General features: G+C 37.5%; 1 protein-coding gene across 1 annotated transcript; it reads left to right on the top strand.

Moving 5' to 3' along the window:
• Window positions 1–934: 934 nt before the first annotated feature.
• Window positions 935–25,401, top strand: LOC128664911 (translation initiation factor IF-2-like). The gene is made up of 7 exons (XM_053719703.1): window positions 935–1,091; window positions 15,343–15,396; window positions 15,575–15,601; window positions 20,205–20,283; window positions 23,344–23,399; window positions 24,005–24,151; window positions 25,041–25,401. Exons 1-7 carry the CDS (start codon window positions 935–937, stop codon window positions 25,187–25,189), a joined length of 669 nt encoding a protein of 222 aa, XP_053575678.1. The 3' UTR covers window positions 25,190–25,401.

The raw sequence follows: 25,401 nt of genomic DNA on the forward strand, positions 1-25,401 counted from the left end.
CTCCAACATGGCCCCAGCCTTCGCTAACCTCTTTATGGAGCATATGGCAGAGAACATCTTTAAAGTATATGACCATGACCAGGTATTCTTTTACAAACGGTACATCGACAATATTATCGTGGTCTGGCGTGGGTCAATGGAATCGTTCCAAGAATGGGTGACCACCCTGAACTCCATTGGGGACCAGGTAAAACTGAAAGAGGTGTCAAGCTACATGGAAGTAGACTTTTTAGACCTCAGAATCTACAAGGAAGCAACTGGCTTAGGTACCACCCTGTTCAAGAAAGAAACTGACCGCAACACACTGCTCCATGCATCCAGCTATCATCCGAAATCATTAATAAGAGCAATACCTAAGGCACAACTGTTGCGGGTGATTCGGAACAACACCTCAAGTACTAGAAGGGATACCAAACTGGAAGACATGGAAGAAAGATTCAGGAACAGAGGCTACAAGAACCACTTGATCAAAGAAGCAAGATTGGATATCACCGTTAACCATACTGATAGGAATTCTAAGAATAGAGTGAATTTCATCACTAGCTACTCTCCTAATACAAGAACATTAGGAATGACCCTGAAAGAAAGATGGGACATCATTGAGTCCGATTCCTCATTACCATACCGTGGGTATGGTCCGCCAAGAATTGGCTACAAAAGAGGGAGGAACTTAAAGGACATTTTGATGAGGACAGATCCCATCAACAGCTATAGCAGAGGAACTACTTCAACTAAAAAAGGATCCTTCAAATGACCTAGCTGCGTCACGTGCAATTCGATGCTCCAGTGCAGCCAATTCCGGCACCCACATACCAATGAGTTGTTCAGAATTAAGCACTACCTTACTTGCACAACTAAATATGTGGTATACATGTTAAACTGCAACTGTGGCCTATTTTATATAGGCAAGACTTCTGATGATATAAAAAAGCGGATGGCAAACCACAGAAGTGCCATAAGCACGGCTATTGATAATAAGACAAGTGACCAGCCTGTAGCAAGGCACTTCATGGAAATGGACCATTCCGTGGCAGATTTAAGGTTCAAATTGATTGACAACGTCCCGCCATTAAGCCGTGGCGGTGATCGGGGTAAGCTGTTATTACAAAAAGAGGCGGCATGGATCTACAAATTGAACACTGTCCACCCCTGCAGTCTTAACATGGGCATTGACTGGCATTGCTTCCTGTGAAGATTGGAAAATTGACCTAACATCCGGCCTTGGAAGCATACAGGTGTGTTCATAGACATTGTAGATCTTTGACTATCTTGGAATCGCTGTGACTGCATAATCGGGACTTGGTACACAGTACAGGTCTTATGTATCTATTTTCTGACCAAGACCTCTTTAATATCTTGGCTATATGGGACTCTTAATATTTAAGCGTGAGAGTGAGATGTTCATGTATTTAACTATGTATGTATCTCCAACATATAGATGTGTGGGTTGAGTCATTTACGTTTTATATTTTGTATATACATCTATACCCCCCGCTATGGTGCTACGCTTTTATAGACTTTACACAATGTCCCTCTGTGATTAATGACCTCTACAGTGTTGCTTAGGGTCAGCTCTGACCTAGTACGCTCATTTCCCCACTTCCTCGCAATGTGAATTTTTGCTGTTTGCAACCATTATTGTATATATTTTTTCTGTTGGAATCCTTATCGTATTTTTGTTGTATGATATTTTGATGATATTTTTGCTGTAGATATGTATTTTGCTGTAGATATGAATTTTTGCTATATATATGACCTATTTACCGTTGTAGTCCAGTTCTGGACCTTGAGCTATATTGATTCCCCATGATGGGGAATGCGCATTAGCATGCCACTGTATAATTTAGTGACTTCCCACACCGTACTTGTGTAGCTGCATTGTGACTATTGTCTGAGACTAGAGGGGCTTGCCACCCCCGTGAGTGATTTCACAATCTCTGAGCCGAGCTCTACCTATTCACGCTACTTTACACATTGAGTACATCTACACATAAAGGCTTGCCCTTCTCACCCTATCCCGTTACTCGTTTGTCCCCCTATGTGGGTGGTGGTTTCCGGGAGATACGCATGCGCACTACTGTCCCAATCCCCTATGAGTAGAGATCATATTTTATCCAGTCTTTTTTCATATGATGAGTATAACCGCATTTATAGCTCTCCACATTGTTAGACTTTAGCAGGTTAGCCTACGCGATTATTATTACTTAGCACTCCTGCTACCGGTCTTTGTACTATACACGGTTAGGGCAGGTATTGGTTAGTACACTTGGGGGCTTACTCATCCAGACATATCCCGTAGCTCCTGGGTCCCCCTGTATGGGCGGAGATGTCCGAGTGATACGCATGCGCATTGCGGTTTCATTCCTTTGAAGCAGGGCCCTTTTGACCCGCTGAGCGATACATATGGATATCTAGTATGTACTTTTTGGTATGTCAGGTTGTGCTGTTCTAGTAGCTTGTTATCTGGGTTCCCTGCCATGTACATCTGATCAGCCCACAAGTAGAGTATCAGGATATTGACGATATGGGATCACTCTGGGGTAGGCAAAGTACCACTGGAGATTTACTACTTATACATATTGTTATGTGTTTTGATGCACTCTAGTCTACTAATATGTTGTGTAAGAATGTGTGATACCACTTATTATCGCTATCTCTTTGCTAATGATGTACGTTCTCCTCTATACTATGAATTTGGTGTTTTAGGACCTAGCTGACAATGCATATATATCTATCTACACATTTTAGTATGTTTACATACTGGATACATTCTTTGATACTATGCTTATGTATTTGATACATTTTAAATACTGTGTCTATAAGGTTGTTGTATTAGATGATTATGACTCTGCATTTTTCCTTCTGCATTTGGTCCTTGTATTTTATGCATTTTAAGTATGTTTTCAATTTCGGTGTTGTTTACATTAGTTTGGTTGCCTAGGCAACAATTTTGGTGGTTTTTACACTGGGGGAGGGTCCTATGTGGGTGTATAAATGTTTGTTTCACTGTATGTACATTGGTCTGATGAAGGGGTGTATTCCCCGAAACGTCACTAAATAAATCCATTATTTGTTAAGACCAGTGAGTGCTGTTTCCTGCTTGAACCTTACTCTAGCACCCTGGCATTGGAATAGAACTGTTTGTGAGAGTGCACCTGCTTCAACTTTTATATTTATATGTTAGAGGAGCCATGAAGGTGGTAATCAAGTAGTAAGATATAGGAGTAATTTCAAAGCTTCTTAATAATTCCAGTGAAAATGATACAAACCGCTTCCTGTACTTTAAAAAATATATTATAGTGCTAGTTTAGATAGATAATGAAATATTCTGCTCTCTACCACGGCTCCAGCTGATAGCCACAGTGCAAGGAAAGTATTATCCATAATGTGAATAGACCATGTAAGGAGACATATAGCCCTATGTCTCAGGAACTTTTTCACGGTTTGAATTAATTATCTAAGTTCTTATATAGTAACCTTTTAATGCCGTTATGACATTCTATTCCATCCTAACCGCGCCTGGCTTTAGCACTGTAAGGCAACGGCGCTGGGTTTTAGCGCTTGAAGCCAACAGCTTCAGGCGCTACATTGTTCCACTGTAGACAAATTAACCCTGTCATCCTAGGGGTAATAAAACAATATACTTTTACACATTTATTTCTTTTAGAGCAAAATACACTGAAATATATGTTATATACTACAGTAAAATAACTGTTAAACTGTATTGTGTAATTTGTATACATTTACCTAATATAACAAGGCTAAAACTTATTTAGAGAAGTAACCATGTTAGGATTCATAGTAAGTTCAATCCACAATGTGATATAACAGAATGCCATTGAGCTACCATTGAAATCAATAGGAAAAAAAGGGGGTATAACATATTTAACCTTTCCTGGTCTGAATGGTCCATCACTAAAATAATCCTACCCCCTGTGTGCAATTTAAGGAAGTATAACAATAATATAGGTGTCCTATATAGGCCGTAGAGAAATTGAAGACTTCAAAGTACTCTGTTGAGTGGACAACAATCCACGAGAGAAGGACAGGAGGTCCTATTGTTATTCCATTTGTAGTCAGATTTTGAGAGTTCATTGTCCTTATATAAGCATAGTATAGAGTTGTGAAGTGGTTCTCTGTATTTTGTATAATGGCATCCTGGTCTAATATAAACTTCTCAGTTAACTTGAAGAGCATAGTTCCATTATTTATTTAAGTCTGTAGGTACCTTCAGGTGCATATAGAGGAGAGATTTTTGGTTTCATGTTGGATCTCACTGTTGGAGAGAATCCTGAAAGAACAATACCATCCAGACCCCCAAATACCGGTACTCAATACTCTGGCTTGTAGGCTGAGATCATAACTCATATATTTCAGTGTCTTTCCAAACGTTAGTGATCAATCTTGTGTGGCTGGTGTCATGTCTATAGCAGAGCTCTGCAAATAAAGCTCTTCTTGCAGCTCACATAGTTGAGCTGTGTCAGCCGACACCACTTCCACTCTCAGGGGATTAGTAGCTTTGTGCTCCGGGATCCCTTCGGATGTGGCATGGTCTTTTAGAAGAAGGGTCAGTTCAAAACCCGAAGGTGTTTTGTCAATTAGGGTTTGTATGAGTGTATCTTGTCTGGCATAATTCTAAACAGTATGACTGGTTCTTTCCCAATATGGCTACCTCTTCCATCTGCATTGTAGGCAAGAATATGATTCTTAGAGGCCCATTTATCAAGCTCCGAATGTAGCTTGAGGGCCAGTGTTTCTGGCAAGTCTTCAGACTCGCCAGAAACAGCAGTTATGAAGCAGCGGTCTAAAGATCGCTGCTCCATAACCCTGTCCGCCTACTCTGATGAGGCGGACAGAGATTGCCACAATTCAACCTGATGGAGAGCGTATTGCTCTCCGCATTCAGCGATGTCTGTCGGACCTGATCCACACTGTCGGATCAGGTCCGACAGACATTTGATAAATAGGCCTCTTGGAGTGAGAATAATCAAACACTGCCGGTTAGTGTCAGTTGTGATGAGTGGTCAGAATGTACACTATGATATTTTCTTGTCTAGGAATGGCTGTGTTCCCCGGGCTACTGAGGGGCAGTGCTGCCTGAAAGATTGCTGCCGCAACGGGCCTCAGATGTCCAGTTCTGGTTCTGGAGTCATGAATACATCAAATAGCAATTGTGATTGCTAGATAAAGAGAATATAATAGTATGCTTGATTTTATCTGATGCTGGTACAAAAGATCAATATAGCGGCAGATTATAGTTCCTTCATCCAGAGCTCCAGAATCGTGCACAATCTTTTTATATGCACAGTTTCTGAGGCACCAGCTCCTACTGAGCATGAGCAAAATTCACAGAATATACAGGTATGTATATGAATTTTGTGATTGGCTAATTGCTGCCACATGATTCACTAGGAAGGAAAATGTAACTAACTGACATTTGTCAGAAAAAAATCTACTCATTTGAAATTCAAACTAAGTGCTTTTGCATTGTTTCTATATTATGCATTTATTGATTATGCAATTTTACTGTGTTTAGTGGTCATTTAAATAGCCACTGTGTCATTTTTAAACATGTGTGCAGTGGTTTCTTTTTTTTTATTATTTATTTCTTTTTTTATTTCTTTTTTTTTTTTAATTTTAAAATTTTTTTATTAAACATTTTCAGCAAAACAATATAACATGGCTTCAATGCAATTCAATCATAATAAATACATGATGTTTGTACAATATTTGCAAAGTATTTGGCTTTACATACACCAGGTAAAGTAATATTAACAGTTATTAGAATAAGTATATTCCTACCAAATAACTTTAATTGAATAATAGTCTTCTAATTTGTGTAGCTGGAAGTAGTGGTATTTAAGTGCTAGCATTAGGGTGACATGTGTAACCCAATCTCCTGTCAGAGGGATTGCTTCTTTTTTCCAATGTCTTGGAATTAGTTGTTTGGCACAATTCAACATTAGGTGTAGGAGTTTAGATCTGAGTTTGCATTTCAGTTTTAAAGGTTTGTGGAAAAGGCAGACCAAAGGGTCGAGGGGGATATCTATTCATTTCACTACATATAAGGGACCAGTATTTATTAAATTTTGGGCATGTCCACCATACGAACGTTCTAGTGTTATCCATTCCTTGTCTTTTTTCATTTTAGCTCCAGTTCACAATGTGGGTGGCCAACTTGTAATATGTTAGATTTGGAACACTTAAAGGGACAGTCTAGTCCAAAACAAACTTTCATTATTCAGAAAGGGCATGTCATTTTACACAATTTTCCAATTTACTTCTATCATCAATTTTGCTTTGTTCTCTTGGTATTCTCAGTTGAAAGCTAAATCTAGGAGGTTCATATGCTAATTTCTAAGCCCTTAAAGGCCACCTCTTAGCTCAGGACATTTTGACAGTTTTTCACCACTATAGGGTATTAGTTCATATGTTTCATATAGATAACACTATGCTCACGCACATGGAGTTCCTAGGAGCCAGCACTGATTGGCTAAAATGCAAGTCTGTCAAAAGAACTGAAATAAGGGGCGGTTTGCAGAGGCTTAGATACAAGATAATCACAGAGGTAAAAAGTGTATTAATATAACTGTGTTGGTTATGCAAAACTAGGAAATGGGTAATAAAGGGATTATCTATCTTTTAAAACAATACATATTCTGGTGTAGAATGTCCCTTTAGCCCTCCTCTGTCTTTGAGCATAAACATGGTTTTCATCGAAACCCTACTCATATGTTTAGTCCAGATGTATGTGTTTATGGATTTTTGTAGAGTGCGTATGTAGTGATCGGGTATTTGTATGGGTAAGGCTTGCAGTATGTATAACATTTTCGGTAATATCATCATCTTGATAGCATTTATGCGGCCTAGCCAAGATATGTATTTGTGTTCCTGTTTGACATTTTGCAGTAGTGGCATATAATTTAGTGTAAATAATTTGCCTTTGTCTTCCGTGATTTGGATCCCTAGATATTTTATTGATGAGGGTTTGAATTGATATTGGTATGTTTGTTGGATGTGTTATATGAGAGGCTGCGGGGTGTTTAGACTAATAAAATCTGATTTGAATTCGTTAAAGGGACATAATACTCATATGCTAAATCACTTGAAACTGATGCAGTATAACTGTAAAAAGCTGACAGGAAAATATCACCTGAGCATCTCTATGTAAAAAAGGAAGATATTTTACCTCACAATCTCCTCAGCTCAGTAGAGTTAGTTCTGTGTAAAAAGTTATACTCAGCTGCTCCCAGCTGCAGGTAAAAAAATAAAAAAAATGAAGAAATGAACAGCAGCCAATCAGCATCAGTAGTGCTGAGGTCATGAACTCTTACTGTGATCTCATGAGATTTGACTTAACTCTCATGAGATTTCATAGTAAGCTTCCTTTACCTGATTGGTGAAATAATATGAGAGTTCACGATGCTCATCCCTTCAGTTGTCCCGGGACAGACACACTAATATGCTGCTTAGAAATCCTTTACAATGGGAGGTGGCTACTGAGGATTTTTTGATGTAAAATATCTTACTTTTTTACATAGAGATGTTCAGGTGATATTTTCTAGTCAGCTTTTTACAGCTATGCTGCATCACTTTTAACTTTAAAAAAGGAGAGTTTACTGTATTTTGAGAATTCTGCTGAGAGAGCCTGTAGTGAGGTAGTTGGTTGTGTAAGGGTGAGCATGATGTCATCGGCATATAAAGTTATTTTATAACTTGTGTCTTTGATGTTTATGCCCGTGATGTTAGGGTTTTGACGAATGTTTGCTGCCAGCGCTTCCATAGCCATTACAAACAAAATGCGTGAGAGGGGACACCCCTCATGTGTATCGTTCGATATTTCAATGGAGGATGATAAGGAGTCATTTAGATGTATTTTGGCCGTGGGGAGTGGTATAACGTGAATATTTTCCCTATTAGGGTTGCTCCTAGTCAAAATTTGTGCTTTTAAGAAGCCCCAACTGAGCCTATCAAAGGTTTTTTCTGCATCGATTGATAAAAATATAGTTTGAACTTTTTCTTGGGTGGCATAATCTAAGAGATTAATTATCTTTATGGTATTGTCTCTTGCTTAACGGTTTGGTATAAATCCCGCCTGGTTAGTATGGATTATTATTGGGAGAATTTTATTGTTACATGCTGCTAATATCTTCTCAAATAATTTAACATCTACATTGAGTAGAGATTTAGGTTAAATGGGGTAGAGGGAGGATTAGCAGGTTTGGGTATAACGGTTATATGTGCTTCTACGATATTTTGGGGAAGGGGTTATCATTGTCTACTTTATTGAAAAGTGTTAAAAGGAAAGGGGTTAAAATGTCTTTAAAGGTTTGGTAATAACGTACCGTAAACCCGTCTGGGCCTGGGCTTTTGCTAGCATTCAATTCTTTTATAGCCTGTTTCAATTTTGTCATGGTTATCAGAGTGTTAAGGTCTTCTATTTGTTCTTCAGATAAGGTGGGTAGGATGGTATTTTCTAAGTACTCAGAGATGTTTGTTTCTAGGTCTGTTTGGTTTTGTGTAGTGACAAGGTTGTAAAACTTGGAATAATAGTCCCTAAAATGTTTTATAATGTCAGGTAGTAAGTATTTTTTATTTTTTTATTACTGGGGACGATTAATTCATGGACATAAGATTTAAAAAATTTTGTTTTTGAATATCTGGCCATAATTTTTCCTGCTTTATTTCCTTCATAAAATCTGCTGTTCCTGGGCTAATAATTCTTTTAATTTGTATCTGCAGGTTTGTAAATTCTTAAGGATATCGGGGTCAGTAGCTTTCTTTTTATGCAGGAGTTCTAGGTTTGAGAGTTGTTTGGTGAGATCTAAATAGTATTGTCGCGCTAGCTTTTGTTTTTGGGCTTTATACTTTATAAATTCTCCTCTCATGTAGCATTTATGTGTTTCCTATATGGTGAAATCATCAATGTCTGAAGTCTTATTAATTTCGAAAAATTCTGTAAGTGTCTTAGTTTTTCACGTAGTTCCTCAGTTTCCATTAGGGAGTCATTTAGCTTCCAATGGAATTCGGTAGTTCTAATGTTTGGCCATTTGAACTGTATTATCATGGCTGAGTGATCTGACCACGAGGTGGGTTTAATTAGGGAGTTTGCTAAATATGCTAGTCCTGCCTGATTGGTAAAGAAATAATTTAGACGACTATATATCTTGAATGGGGCAGAGAAAAAGGTGTAGTATCGCTTATCTTCATTAAAGTAGCGCGACAAGTAGCGACAATTCTGGTGGCCAGGTCTTCGTTCTGATGTTGTTGCGTATGTTGCCTCCTGCTCAGTTTGTGCAAAGAATAAGACTCCTCAACGTCTTCCTGTGGGTCTTCTTCAACCTATTACTAATGGTGAGCATCCTTGGACACATCTTTCCATGGACTTCATTGTCGAGCTCCCTGTTTCCAATGGCAATACTGTTATCCTTATGGTGGTTGACCATTTTTCTAAAATGTCACATTGCATTCCCTTGATGAAGCTGCCTACTGCTCAGGAGCTTGCTTCAATTTTTGCCCGGGAGGTCTTCTGTTTACATGGATTACCCAAGGAGATAGTGTCGGACCGGGGTAGCCAGTTTGTCTCCAGATTTTGGCGTTCCTTTTGTGCTCAAATGGGGATGCAGCTTTCCTTCTCCTCGGCATATCACCCTCAATCCAATGGGGCTGCGGAACGGTCTAATCAAGCTCTGGAACAGTTCCTCAGTTGCTATGTCTCAGATCACCACAATAATTGGTCTGAACTGTTACCTTGGGCAGAGTTTGCTCGTAATAGTGCTATTAATGCTTCCTCCAAGATATCCCCATTCATGGCGAATTATGGGTGGTTTCAACCATCCTTGTTGCCTGATTCATTCATGTCTCAGGGTATTCCGGCTTTGGAGGAGCATCTCTGGCAACTCCGTTCCACGTGGGTGCAGATTCAGGATTGTCTTCATCGCTCTATGCAGCGCCAAAAGTTCCAGGCTGATAGTAGGCGTCTGCCCGCACCTTCCTACCAGGTTGGTGAGAGAGTTTGGCTGTCCTCCCGCAACTTGAACCTTCGTGTGCCTTCCAATAAATTGGCTCCCCGTTATGTTGGTCCTTTTCGAATACTCCGACGGGTTAATCCTGTGGCCTACGCTCTTGACCTTCCTCCTGCTATGCGCATCTCCAATGTTTTTCATGTCTTCCTCTTGAAACCATTGGTTTGTAATCGGTTTACCACTGTGTTGCCTCGTCCCCGTCCTATCTTTGTTGACAACCATGAGGAGTATGAGGTCAGCAGCATTATTGACTCTTGTATGTCCAGGGGCCGTGTACAGTATTTAGTTCACTGGAGAGGCTACGGTCTGGAGGAGCGTTCTTGGGTTCCCTCCTCTGATGTTTATGCTCCTGCCCTCCTCCGTGCCTTCCATGCCTGTTTCCCCAATAAGCCTTTTGTCCTCCCGCGGGGGAGGGGTCGTTGAGGGGAGGGTACTGTCAGGGTTTTTTCCCTGTTGTGTTTGTCATGTGCTGCTGGCAGCCATTTTACTCACCTCTCTTCCTGACTATGGTGCATTGTGGGGGATGCTGCTCAATTCCTGCAATTCCTTTTATGGCCAGACTGGTGTGCATCATCCATGTGAGACAGGATGCATTCTCAGAATTGTAATGTCATCACTTATTATTTAAAGGGCCTCTGTTCAGTATGCTTTGCCTTTGCGTTGTCTCAGACCTGTTTGTGAGAGTTCCTGTGTATTACCTGGCTGCCTGACGTCCTTCCTGGTTCCTGATCCCTGGCTTGTTCCTGACTCTGCTGTTTTCCTTGTTCCTCGTCTGACTATTCGCTTTGGCTCCTGACTCGGCTCGTCTGACTACCAGCTCTGGTTTTGATTCCTGGCTTGTTATTTGACTTGTGGACTTTTTATTATTTTTTGCTATTAATAAAGGTGTGATTATTTTTGCACTTCTCGTCTCAGTCTGATTCCTGGCACCCTGGCAACTTCCAAGTCAAACCCTGTAGCATTTTTCTCTAAACACTTTACTCCTGCTGAGAGGGACTATGATGTGGGTAGTCGTGAACTCTTAGCCATTAAGATGGCTTTGACTGAATGGCGTCATTGGTTAGAGGGCACCACCAATCCCATTCAGATTCTCACCGACAACAAGAATCTGACTTACCTAGAGACTGCTCATCGACTCAATCCTCGACAGGCCAGGTGGGCCTTGTTCTTTACCCTTTTTAACTTTGTGGTCTCTTATCTTCCTGGGACCAAGAACAAGAAGGCGGATGCCCTTTCGCATCAGTTCCCTCACTCAAGTGATTCCTCTGAAGCTCCTATTGAACACATCATACCCTCCTCATCAACACCTCTATCACTTAATATAGTTATATTAAGTGATAGAGGTATTGATTTCAAATTAAAATTTGAATTTTAACACAATTAGTAACTATAATAGATAAGATGTTTTTATTTAGAATTACAATTCTAATTTTACATCTTTGCTAGTTAATAATTTAAAATAACACAATAATAACAAAAATTCAAAATTAAAACTATAATAACTATAACAAAGATGTAAAATTCGAATTTTAATTCAAAATAAAAAATCTTATCTATTATAGTTACTAATAGTGTTAAAATTTGAATTTCAAAATCAACACCTCTGTCACTTAATAGTTATATTAAGTGATAAAGGTAATGAATTTGAATTAAAATTTGAATTTTAACACTATTGCTAACTATAATAGATAAGATGTTTTTATTTTGAATTAAAATTTGAATTTTACATCTTTGCTATAGTTATTAATTCGAAATTAACACAATAATAACTAAAATTCAAAATTATAACAATCAACACATCTATCACTTAATATAACTACTATAGGCCTTAAATTCGAAATGAACACAATAATAACTATAACAAAGATGTAAAATTTGAAAAAAAAACACCATAATAACTTTATTAACTAAGATGTAAAAAATACAATAGATTATATAAGCACCATAAAATTCAAATACATTATTCTTTACTTGAAATTTCTAATTAAAAATTATAACCTTTAGTAATTATATTTTGAATTACATAATAATTTCGAATTTCCAATAGAAAAACATAAATACAATGCAATCTACATAGCTAAGGATAGCACTACAGCAATATCAACTTATCAAAATGCAAAGCCAAAAAACAGCATACAAAAACATTTAAAAATATCTAATTAAAATAAAATAAAAAAAAATATTAAAATAAGCATTTTAGGTTACAGTCCCTACTTATGCATATCGGAGTTCGCAAATCTAAAAAAAATCTAGTATACAATAAATATAAATTAGACCCTAGTCAGCATCACTGGCTGCCAATGCCCATTTCATACCCAGATATAAGGCAGGACTAGCACAGTAAAACACAACCAACACTACATTACAATTATAACATCTCTATGATGAACATCAGTACTTCTCAACCACAGTCCTCAAGTTAACCTAGACTAGTAGGCAATATTTTAAGAACGTCTTAACTGGAGCACAGGTAAAATAATCAGTAACCATGGTAACTAAACTGGCTCTCACCATATGTACTGAGTATTTCACCAGTGTTCTAGTTAAGACATCATGAAAATATGGCCTGTTTTTTTGCCTATAAAAAATAATAATACACCGCATATTACCTCTCCAAAAATATATGAAATTGATTGAAGATGAAGATAACAAATGTGTCTTCTCACGGTGTGCAGTCCACTCTCCACAGTTGTATCCACACAAAAATCCCCCCCAAAAAATGCTACAGGAGCAAATAGATAGTATATAGAAAAAATATGTATCAAAATATTCCAACATGACCACAAAACCAGTACGTCCCTTTTCTCCAAAACTAAACCTATTTATAACATATGGGAGGGAATAAGTTGATTTAAATATTTAAATTCAAATATTAAATAATTGGAATTTGAATATTACATTAGAAAATACAATTGTAGCTTAGAAATACTATTTCGAAATTAAAATTGTATTAAAATATTTTGAATAACAGAATTATTAAAACTAATTTGAATTTGAATAGTACATTGCAAAAGAAAATACTATTTTGAAATTTAAATCGAATTCGAATATCACATTACAAATCAAATTTGATATATTGAAATTGAATTTAAATATAACATTTCAAAATCGAATTTGATATATTCAATCGAATTTGAATATTACATTTAGAATGTGATATATCGAATCGAATTCGAATATTGTATTTCTAAATCGATTGTGAAATATAGATATCGAATTTGAATATTGAATATGATATAATGGAAAGCCAAACATTCTATTATTTTAACGAATATTTTCAAATGTATTCTAAAAATTCGAAAACGAACATTCAAAAATTGAATATTAGAATGTTATGTAAACATTCGAAATTCGATTTGAACGAACGAATGTATAAAAATTAGTTTTAAAATTTGCTGTTTAGAAACATTTGCCAATCCCTAATACTTAGCATCACATTGTATTGTAGCATATGTATTATGATAAAAACTATAAAATTATACCCTATAATAAATTATAGATAATATTCCTTGACATCTTAATATCATTTTACAGAACAAGGGATTACAAAACCCCATACTATTATAAAATACAGATTCATAATTATCAGTGGGTAAATCTGTTTGGTCAGATGTTGTCAAAGGAAATGATGTCACAATACCACAACTTCACACAATACAACAGTGACATCACACACTATTATACCTCAGCTGCAGCTAGTCAGTACAGTCATTTTCTGTGAGAGTGGACTACAGCTAACATGGCTTGTTTCTACTTGGCGATTTATATATTTCTTTTTATATTCCAAACTGTCTTGGGGACACCTGTGAGCACCCCGCAAGGTAAAGTGTATATCCTTCTTCACTAATAACTACAGTTTGTTATAGATCATCCCTTCCTGTAGACTGTACTGTCTGATGTGTCACCTCGCTACAGAGGGTTAATTAACTAATATGGGGGTCAATTACAATCCTTTAGCAAAATGTATATACTATTTGTATACAGAAAACCACCATTGAAGTCTGTTGGGACTTTATTTAGATATATAATTTCATACATTTTTCTACACGATTGTGATTGATCTCATTATGTTTTATTGCTCTGTTTTATTAGCGTCACAGAAGTGGTTGCTATATTAAATCTCTATACAGTTAATTCACTATAGAGAGTGCAATTAAATAGGGAAATATTACCAATATATATCTGTATAGGGGAAGTAAAGAATGTGGATGGGAAAGTATTTGGTTTCAAAAAACAAAATATTATGCCATGATTATTTAAAAAGTTCATCAGGATGTCAATAAACTTCAAGTGAAGTTCAAGTCCGCTGCTCTCAATTACATAATTCTATTTATCATAATAAAAAACTATAATGTTCATTCATCAAAACTCTCTAAATAATCGCTAACGTTTCATTTTTTAATTTTAATTTACCCTCCGTATTCCCGCAATTGTCCGCCCGACATTGTTTGCCTTTTGATTGACATTTTTTCAGAATTTGATTTCCAATCCCTTCACTTCCCCCAGGGCGTCCTGCCCCTTTTCCCCCGCGTCATAACACAGTTTCGCGCATGCGTATAACAGCGATTGTCTCGTTTGTCGTCATGCTCCTTGCATGACTTGCGCTTGCGTGTTAGCTCTGGATCCGATACTCTGATCCTGTATGAACTGCGGAACGGAACAAAAATTTTTTACGCATGCGCGAATGAAGACAGGATACGCATGCGCATATCGCATCCGTTCTTGTGCACGAGGGAAATAAGGAAGTAGACCGGGGGAGGGGTAAAGGTAAGAAAGAGTGATATAATATATATATAAATAACTCCAAAATCATATCCATTTTCTGTAAAAAAAGTAAGCGACTATTATATTGGGAGGTTAATGTATACATGGGTGGTGCGCAGTTGTTTGAAATTGAACTTCACTTTCAGCTTGGGAAACTTTATTTGTCCAGGGAAAATCATATAAGGTGTCATCTATCACAGCTCTCAGATCTTTGTGTCACACAGAATTAGAGCTAAGGGTTAACAGATATCAGAATGCTCATTAGGATCATGCAGATCATAATAGTTATTTTATTATTATGTTGTATTTATATTGTTCTTGAGGTGTCACAGACATATAAAAATAAGTTAAGGATGTCCCATAACTTGGCTACATCATGTACAAGTTCCACTAACATCAGTATCTACTTGTGTACCAACTGATAAGGCATTTTACAAAGACCCTTGCACATGTGCACTATTTACTTACATAGTTATGTAGGACATTAATTGTGTGATGTCTTATGGTTAGAACTACAGCAAAAATAGTTCTTTTATTTTGTCTTTGTACATAGGGATGACCCTGGTACAGATGAACATGAAGGCATTCAAGACTGCATTAGCAAATGGTAAGAATATAATACTAGTCAGCCTAATGATTTCTTCTGTGTTTGCAGGCTGTATAGTTTAAATGCATTATGTATTAATTGTGTTAGTTTTAGAGAGTTTGGTAATAATTATAAAAAAAAATCTGAATAACAAACATTTATTTTACATACTTCTAACTTTTATTGTAATTTTTTACAGGATTACTGGCTGGACTGAATAATTCAGGTAAGTGAAATTTTTTTTTTATTAAAATAAAATTGTAGAATAACTCTCATACACATCTAGTTATGTGCCCTGTAAATTATACTACAGTCATATTAATATACTATCTGGTAGATAATACTTCAGTGACCCTTTAACTATTACTCCTGGCTGTCACTGCAGTCATTTACAGATTTTAATTCATATGATGTCATCATCTCACAAACAGCTTGATACATAGGTGACATATGTTAAACACATAGGCCTAGATTTAGAGTTCGGCGGTAGCCGTCAAAACCAGCGTTAGAGGCTCCTAACGCTGGTTTTGGGCGCCCGCTGGTATTTGGAGTCAGTGATTAAAGGGTCTAACGCTCACTTTTCAGCCGCGACTTTTCCATACCGCAGATCCCCCTACGCCATTTGCGTAGCCTATCTTTTCAATGGGATCTTTCTAACGCTGGTATTTAGAGTCGTTTCTGCAGTGAGCGTTAGAGCTCTAACGACAAGATTCCAGCCGCCTGAAAATAGCAGGAGTTAAGAGCTTTCTGGCTAACGCCGGTTTATAAAGCTCTTAACTACTGTACCCTAAAGTACACTAACACCCATAAACTACCTATGTACCCCTAAACCGAGGTCCCCCCACATCGCCGCCACTCGATTAAAAATTTTAACCCCTAATCTGCCGACCGCCACCTACGTTATACTTATGTACCCCTAATCTGCTGCCCCTAACCCCGCCGACCCCTATATTACATTTATTAACCCCTAATCTGCCCCCCACAACATCGCCGCCAGCTACTTAAAATAATTAACCCCTAATCTTCCGACCGCAAAGCGCCGCCACCTACGTTATCCCTATGTACCCCTAATCTGCTACCCCTAACACCGCCGACCCCTATATTATATTTATTATCCCCTAATCTGCCCCCCTCAACGTCGCCGACACCTGCCTACACTTATTAACCCCTAATCTGCCGAGCGGACCGCACCGCTACTATAATAAAGTTATTAACCCCTAACCCGCCTCACTAACCCTATCATAAATAGTATTAACCCCTAATCTGCCCTCCCTAGCATCGCCGACACCTAACTTCAATTATTAACCCCTAATCTTCCGATCGGAGCTCACCGCTATTCTAATAAATGTATTAACCCCTAAAGCTAAGTCTAACCCTAACACTAACACCCCCCTAACTTAAATATAATTTACATCTAACGAAATAAATTAACTCTTATTATATAAATTATTCCTATTTAAAGCTAAATACTTACCTGTAAAATAAATCCTAATATAGCTACAATATAAATTATAATTATATTATAGCTATTTTAGGATTAATATTTATTTTACAGGCAAATTTGTAATTATTTTAACCAGGTACAATAGCTATTAAATAGTTATTAACTATTTAATAGTTACCTAGTTAAAATAATAACAAATTTACCTGTAAAATAAATCCTAACCTAAGTTATAATTAAACCTAACACTACCCTATCAATAAAATAATTAAATAAACTACCTACAATTACCTACAATTAACCTAACACTACACTATCAATAAATAAATTAAACACAATTGCTACAAATAAATACAATTAAATAAACTAGCTAAAGTACAAAAAATAAAAAAGAACTAAGTTACAGAAAATAAAAAAATATTTACAAACATAAGAAAAATATTACAACAATTTTAAACTAATTACACCTACTCTAAGCCCCCTAATAAAATAACAAATTCCCTACCCTAACCAAAATAAAAAATTCCCTACCCTATTCTAAATTAAAAAAGTTACAAGCTCTTTTACCTTACCAGCCCTGAACAGGGCCCTTTGCGGGGCATGCCCCAAGAATATCAGCTCTTTTGCCTGTAAAAAAAAACATACAATACCCCCCCCCCAACATTACAACCCACCACCCACATACCCCTAATCTAACCCAAACCCCCTTAAAGAAACCTAACACTAAGCCCCTGAAGATCTTCCTACCTTGTCTTCACCATACCAGGTTCACCGATCCGTCCTGGCTCCAAGATCTTCATCCAACCCAAGCGGGGGTTGGCGATCCATAATCCGGTCCAGAAGAGGCTCCAAAGTCTTCCTCCTATCCGGCAAGAAGAGGACATCCGGACCGGCAAACATCTTCTCCAAGCGGCATCTTCGATCTTCTTCCATCCGGTGCGGAGCGGGTCCATCTTGAAGCAGGCGACGCGGATCCATCCTCTTCTTCCGATGTCTCCCGACGAATGACGGTTCCTTTAAGGGACGTCATCCAAGATGGCGTCCCTCGAATTCCGATTGGCTGATAGGATTCTATCAGCCAATCGGAATTAAGGTAGGAATTTTCTGATTGGCTGATGGAATCAGCCAATCAGAATCTAGTTCAATCCGATTGGCCGATCCAATCAGCCAATCAGATTGAGCTCGCATTCTATTGGCTGATCGGAACAGCCAATAGAATGCGAGCTCAATCTGATTGGCTGATTGGATCAGCCAATCGGATTGAACTTGATTCTGATTGGCTGATTCCATCAGCCAATCAGAAAATTCCTACCTTAATTCCGATTGGCTGATAGAATCCTATCAGCCAATCGGAATTCGAGGGACGCCATCTTGGATGACGTCCCTTAAAGGAACCGTCATTCGTCGGGAGACATCGGAAGAAGAGGATGGATCCGCGTCGCCTGCTTCAAGATGGACCCGCTCCGCACCGGATGGAAGAAGATCGAAGATGCCGCTTGGAGAAGATGTTTGCCGGTCCGGATGTCCTCTTCTTGCCGGATAGGAGGAAGACTTTGGAGCCTCTTCTGGACCGGATTATGGATCGCCAACCCCCGCTTGGGTTGGATGAAGATCTTGGAGCCAGGACGGATCGGTGAACCTGGTATGGTGAAGACAAGGTAGGAAGATCTTCAGGGGCTTAGTGTTAGGTTTCTTTAAGGGGGTTTGGGTTAGATTAGGGGTATGTGGGTGGTGGGTTGTAATGTTGGGGGGGGGGGTATTGTATGTTTTTTTTTACAGGCAAAAGAGCTGAAATCCTTGGGGCATGCCCCGCAAAGGGCCCTGTTCAGGGCTGGTAAGGTAAAAGAGCTTGTAACTTTTTTAATTTAGAATAGGGTAGGGAATTTTTTATTTTGGGGGGCTTTGTTATTTTATTAGGGGGCTTAGAGTAGGTGTAATTAGTTTAAAATTGTTGTAATATTTTTCTTATGTTTGTAAATATTTTTTTATTTTCTGTAACTTAGTTCTTTTTTATTTTTTGTACTTTAGCTAGTTTATTTAATTGTATTTATTTGTAGCAATTGTGTTTAATTTATTTATTGATAGTGTAGTGTTAGGTTAATTGTAGGTAATTGTAGGTAGTTTATTTAATTATTTTATTGATAGGGTAGTGTTAGGTTTAATTATAACTTAGGTTAGGATTTATTTTACAGGTAAATTTGTTATTATTTTAACTAGGTAACTATTAAATAGTTAATAACTATTTAATAGCTATTGTACCTGGTTAAAATAATTACAAATTTGCCTGTAAAATAAATATTAATCCTAAAATAGCTATAATATAATTATAATTTATATTGTAGCTATATTAGGGTTTATTTTACAGGTAAGTATTTAGCTTTAAATAGGAATAAGTTATTTAATAAGAGTTAATTTATTTCGTTAGATGTAAATTATATTTAACTTAGGGGGGTGTTAGTGTTAGGGTTAGACTTAGCTTTAGGGGTTAATCCATTTATTAGAATAGCGGTGAGCTCCGATGGGAAGTTTAGGGGTTAATAATTGAAGGTAGGTGTCGGCGATGTTAGGGAGGGCAGATTAGGGGTTAATACTATTTATGATAGGGTTAGTGAGGCGGATTAGGGGTTAATAACTTTATTATAGTAGCGCTCAGGTCCGCTCGGCAGATTAGGGGTTAATAAGTGTAGGCAGGTGGAGGCGACGTTGTGGGGGGCAGATTAGGGGTTAATAAATATAACATAGGGGTCGGCGATGTTAGGGCAGCAGATTAGGGGTACATAGGGATAACGTAGGTGGCGGCGTTTTACGGAGCGGCAGATTAGGGGTTAAAAAAAATATGCAGGGGTCAGCGATAGCGGGGGCGGCAGATTAGGGGTTAATAAGTGTAAGGTTAGGGGTGTTTAGACTCGGGGTACATGTTAGGGTGTTAGGTGCAGACGTAGGAAGTGTTTCCCCATAGGAATCAATGGGGCTGCGTTAGGAGCTGAACGCTGCTTTTTTGCAGGTGTTAGGTTTTTTTTCAGCTCAAACAGCCCCATTGTTTCCTATGGGAGAATCGTGCACGAGCACGTTTTTGAGGCCGGCCGCGTCCGTAAGCAACTCTGGTATCGAGAGTTGCTTTTGCGGTAAAAATGCTCTACGCTCCTTTTTTGGAGCCTAACGCAGCATTTGTTTTAACTCTCGATACCAGAGTTAAATTTATGGTGCGGCCAGAAAAAAGCCCGCGGAGCGTTAACAGCCCTTTAACCGCCGAACTCTAAATCTAGGCCATAGCATGCTAAAGGTAGAAGATATAACATGCCACGTTTATTTAATTGTACTTAATGATCTCAATACTGGTAAAGTCTATTGTATAAATAACACTGTTTTACCTGCTGTTTCTCTACAGTATACGTATCTGCTGGTGTGGGAGTCTTTGCCCTCATAATTATTATAATTGGAGGATGGGCGCTTAGGAAGAGCATCCGGTAAGTTACAGGGAGTTGCCTCCCATAATAAACTCATCTATACAATTTAGCCGTACTGTTTATATATTTATATTAGTATATATAATACATCTGTGCAGCCCACAAGAGTCACAAGACAACAGAAATGCTGTGACATATTAAAGGGACATTACACTGCTAGGTGCAACTACACGTATGTATGTTGTTTGTCTATATACACACACAAACTAATCTTAAAGGGACATAATACTCATATGCTAAATCACTTGAAACTGATGCAGTATAACTGTAAAAAGCTGACAGGAAAATATCACCTGAGCATCTCTATGTAAAAAAGGAAGATATTTTACCTCACAATTTCCTCAGCTCAGCAGAGTAAGTTCTGTGTAAAAAGTTATACAGGTGGCCCTCGTTTTACAATGGTTCAATTTACACCGTTTCAGAATAACAACCTTTTTTTTCAGTCATGTGACTGCTATTGAAAAGCATTGAGAAGCAGTGCATTTATTAAAATAGCCAGTAGGTGGAGCTGTCCGCTTGTGTTGCAGCAAAGCCAAGCAAGCTGAAATTAATGAGTTTAACCAGACCTGAGCTATCGAGCAGATTTCAAAGGAACAAGATCTTCCTGTCTATAAATCAATCCAGATTGGAATGCATAGAACTGTTTGCAGAAAAATGCAAGTGAAGTCTGTGTTGTGTGATTATTTTATTAGGTCTATAATTAGGCTTACCATAATTTTTAGAGGTGAAACTGGGACCACCTGGTGCGGTGCCAGTAGGGGTGTGGTCAGGAGCATGGTCAAGGGGGCGTGGCAATTATTATGTGTGTAATGTTTTGTGGATACTCTACCCTTCCTCAGTCAAACAAGTAAATCACACAGTTTAAATAGACCATAACATACACCACCCCCTAGTGAAAAAGGCACCATTACGTTGTCATGGCAAATAAATCATTAATCTAAATCTCAGATTCTATATAATGCCAAACATCAAGCATGATTATCACATTCATAATTATCAATTTCACAATTCAATATCTGCAGTGTAATATGTGTTTTATGTGTCTAATTAAGGAACAGAGCCAAATACTGATAAGGCATAAATACAACATTGAATGAAATTAAAAAAGAACCACGTACCTGCTAAAGCTGTTTAAGAGGCTACTCTATACCATAATGCAGGAAGATTATAGCCAAAATGCTATCCTGCATGAAGTAAAGCAAGATCCAGGCCAAAAATCCTGCCTGTCTGTACTTCCTAGTCATACCCATATGATTCCCCTAAAGGTGTATTACCGGCAATGTCACCAGGGGTCGGGGGTTGTTAAATTCTTAGAAAAATAAACCAAGTAGTACTACAGAATTAAAAAAACCCTATGCTGCTCACTCAGCCTGTATTACTAAATGTAAACTTTGAAGGACACGAACGTTAAGCTAAGCAGGGCTGTATGTAAGAAAGTACCAGCATCCAACTATACTGGAGAGCCACAGTCCAGTCATTTTGAATAATGTGTCCGGGTTTCAGGCGGTCTGAAACCCGGACACATGATTTGAAACCTGGAGGTGGCAACCCTACTGGGACAGAATGAACAACCGGGTGGGACACTGGGACAGCCCCTCCAAACTGGGACAATCCCAGTAAAAGTGGGACTTCTGGTAAGCCTATCTATAATGCTATTTAGCAAATGTTTTTGTTCATTTAACTTGGTTTAATTATATATTCTGTGTTGTGTGATTATTTTATTAGGTTTATAATGCTGTTTAGCATTTAAAGTCTTCATTTCAAAGCTTTAAAAATAATGTTTAGGTGTTACTTATGACAATTTTTAGAGAGGCCTGGAACCTATCTCCCTCACTTCCCATTGACTTACATTATAAACTGGGTTTCAATTTACAACGGTTTCGATTTACAACCATTCCTTCTGGAACCTAACCCCGGCGTAAACTGAGGGCTACCTATACTCAGCTGCTCCCAGCTGCAGGTAAACAAATTTAAAAAAATGAAGAAATGAACAGCAGCCAATCAGCATCAGCAGTGCTGAGGTCATGAACTCTTACTGTGATCTCATGAGATTTGACTTAACTCTCATAAGATTTCATAGTAAGTTTCCTTTACCTGATTGGTGAAATAATATGAGAGTGCACGATGCTAGTCCCTTCAGATGTCCCAGGACAAACACACTAAAATGCTGCTTAGAAATCCTTTACAATGGGAGGTGGCTACTGAGGAACTTTTGAGGTAAAATATCTTTCTTTTTTACATAGAGATGTTCAGGTGATATTTTCTAATCAGATTTTTACAGCTATGCTGCATCACTTTCAAGTGTTTAAACATTTGGGTATTATGGCCCTTTAAATATATATAAAATTATTTTCCACTTTTACGTTTTTATTTAACATTTGTTTTTTGTAAAACAAGTAAGCACCATCAGAGAGGCTACTGGGCACACATTTAACACACACTAAGAAGTTTTAGCATCCTTCCCTTTTAGTTGTCTCACATTCTTTTTTCTTATGTTTATATTTATATAATTGCTGCTTTTATAATCACAATTGATGTAAAAAGGTAACATATTAGAACAAATTGTGATAATAAATGTAATTCTTTGATTCATATAGAAACTAATTTACATAACAGGCCTTTCCTAGACCATTTTGGTGGGTATAAAATAACACATCTGTGCTACAGATTCTGGGTAGAACAAGCTTTTCCCTGTGTAATACTGATCACAGATCATGACAAGGCAGGTTCAGCCGAGCTGTAATCATGCCCACCTCACTGTTGCTTTATATTGGTATGAAGCTGAGGCGCTGCCATCTGCTGGTCATGAGGCTGTGCTACACCAGTGCGCCTCTATTAAATCCTCAGTAACATCAGTAATTATGTGCTGCATTTCACATGATTTACATACAAATTATATGCAGAGCTCTCAACTGTTCTGTGTTTTGTGGTACAGTTCTGGTGTGGAGCTCTGTGTTGTTATCTTTTACAATTATTTCCCTTTTATATAAACTCAACTGGTTAATGACTAAGTATCTTATGTCAAAAATATCATTTTAATATTGTTTTTCCTGTTTTTAGAAAATCCAAACTTCCTGATGAGGAGCAACCAAACATCAGCCCCGTCATCAGGAAAGGTAACAGAACTTACATGCTGTTTATATGAGGGGGAATCTAACTCATTAGTAAGGATTAAATAAGGAAGGTTATAGGGGGAGACTGTATGGCACAAGACTAGGGGTTAGCACAATAGGCTAATTACAGGGATGCAATATGGGGCACTAGGAGGCAATAGGAGAAATGTAAGAATTGGGTATTATAAGCAGTTACAAATAGTAACAATGAATGAAGCTGTAAGAGAAGTTGTTTAGAATATAAGGAGGAATTAGAAGCTTTATGGGACAATAGGAGGAGCTATAAATAGGAATATTGTAGTGCAATGAGAGAGATAGAGTGAGAGTAATAGGAAGAGGTACAGACAGTAAATGTACTGAGCAATGCTAGAGTTAGAGAGAAAATATATTTACATATAAAGTTACTGTAGCGGATCTAAGGGATCTATATTGTGCTGTCACAGTGATTAGATGCACTGGAAATTGTAAGAACATTTAAGTTAGTATGAAACAGGACTTATATAAAATGATAATAAGTTCTATCAATATATTGAGAAACTGTATATGTATATAATGTGCATGGTGAATTATACAAGAATATGTCATTTAGTTTTATTTTTATTTTGAAGCTTCTCTGAAAAAGGAGAAGAGGTTAAAAAAGAAAGCAAAGAAAGAAAAGAAGGAGAAAAGGGAGGTGGAACAGAAGGAGGAAGATGAGGAAATGAAGGAAGAGAAGGAGGTGAAGGTGCAGAAGAAGGATGAAAAATCAGGGGAAGGTGAGAAAAGACAACAGAAAACAAACATAATTGAAAGCAAAAATAAAAATAAAGCACCTGGGAAAGAGCAGAAAATAAAAAGAACAGTAGGAAATAGGAAACTGTGTAAAGGGGGTAAAATAAATAAGGAAATTGGTTAGAAAAAAACAGTAAGAGGGTAAAAGAAAGAGAGAGAGTAGGTTAGAGGTTAGACTGAATGTTACTTTTGTTTAATGTAATATATGGGGATTATTTTGGGCCTTGGGGCAAGTTATAAATATGTAAAAGTGCAACAAACATTAAAAGTACCATTAAATAGGGTGAATTGTGAAGTTTAAATTTTGACAAGTGTCCCTTTGATAAAATCAATTATGTAGAACAAATTTTAGTAAAGACAGAAATAATCCTCACAATACTTAATGAATCACTCGGGATCCCCTCTATTAATTAATAATAAATACAAATATACACACAATGGAGAATACATTATATAAACCTAACCCTAGGTAGGCAATTCATTATCATTAGTGTTATACTATATTAATACAAAAGTAGGTAACACACGTTATATTTATAGAGCAACAATCACAGTTAAGCTTTCACTAGTGAATTGTACTGGTCTGGTAGAACTGACAGATATAGATGTTATATTGCTATCTGTATCACAGAATAAAATACAAGCCAGAGTAAATGTGCTTTAATACTGCTTAATATCAAACATATCAGTACCCCATGAAGGGATAAAGGGACATACAGCTATAAATTATCATTTATATAACATGAATGGGTGATATGATATATGTATAAATATGGGGAAATATATTCAATTGCTATTTATTGTCCTCCATAAGATACATAATGTTATAAAAGTAACATTTCCTTATTTTTTATTCTTTTTTTATTTCAATAGCTCAAACTGAAACCAAAGAGAAAGCAGTTCAGACAGAGAGCACACAAGAAGTAAAATGGAAACTTTTAGAGTTTTGGATAAATAAAGACCTAGAAGTACAGAGACGGCGAGAGGAAGAACTAAGGGAGGAGGAGGAGTTCTTTAGCTGAAAGAACAACTGAAGTTAAACTGTTTACATCAGAGCCCCTCTCTCATATCTACCAGAGCTACGTGCACCAGCCAGGGCTCTGCCTCTTCTGCCACTCCTGTGTGCCAATATGTCCCGCCCCTGAGAAACCATCTTGTATTGTCATCCTTCTTATCTCTACCTCTTATTGGGAATTCTCCATGGTTACTAATTAATAAAATTAGACCAAGTAAA

The sequence above is a fragment of the Bombina bombina genome, chromosome 1 (genome assembly GCF_027579735.1).
Source record: "Bombina bombina isolate aBomBom1 chromosome 1, aBomBom1.pri, whole genome shotgun sequence".
NCBI lineage: Eukaryota > Metazoa > Chordata > Amphibia > Anura > Bombinatoridae > Bombina > Bombina bombina.

What these genes read in the sequence shown, in the direction of transcription:
- LOC128664911 (XM_053719703.1), top strand. Translation starts at nt 935, where the DNA reads ATGGCAAACCACAGAAGTGCCATAAGCACGGCTATTGATAATAAGACA. An exon ending in CAAGACTGCATTAGCAAATG is followed by an intron (nt 15,397 to 15,574) that starts GTAAGAATATAA and finishes AATTTTTTACAG; the next exon opens with GATTACTGGCTGGACTGAAT. An exon ending in CAGCCCCGTCATCAGGAAAG is followed by an intron (nt 23,400 to 24,004) that starts GTAACAGAACTT and finishes TTTATTTTGAAG; the next exon opens with CTTCTCTGAAAAAGGAGAAG.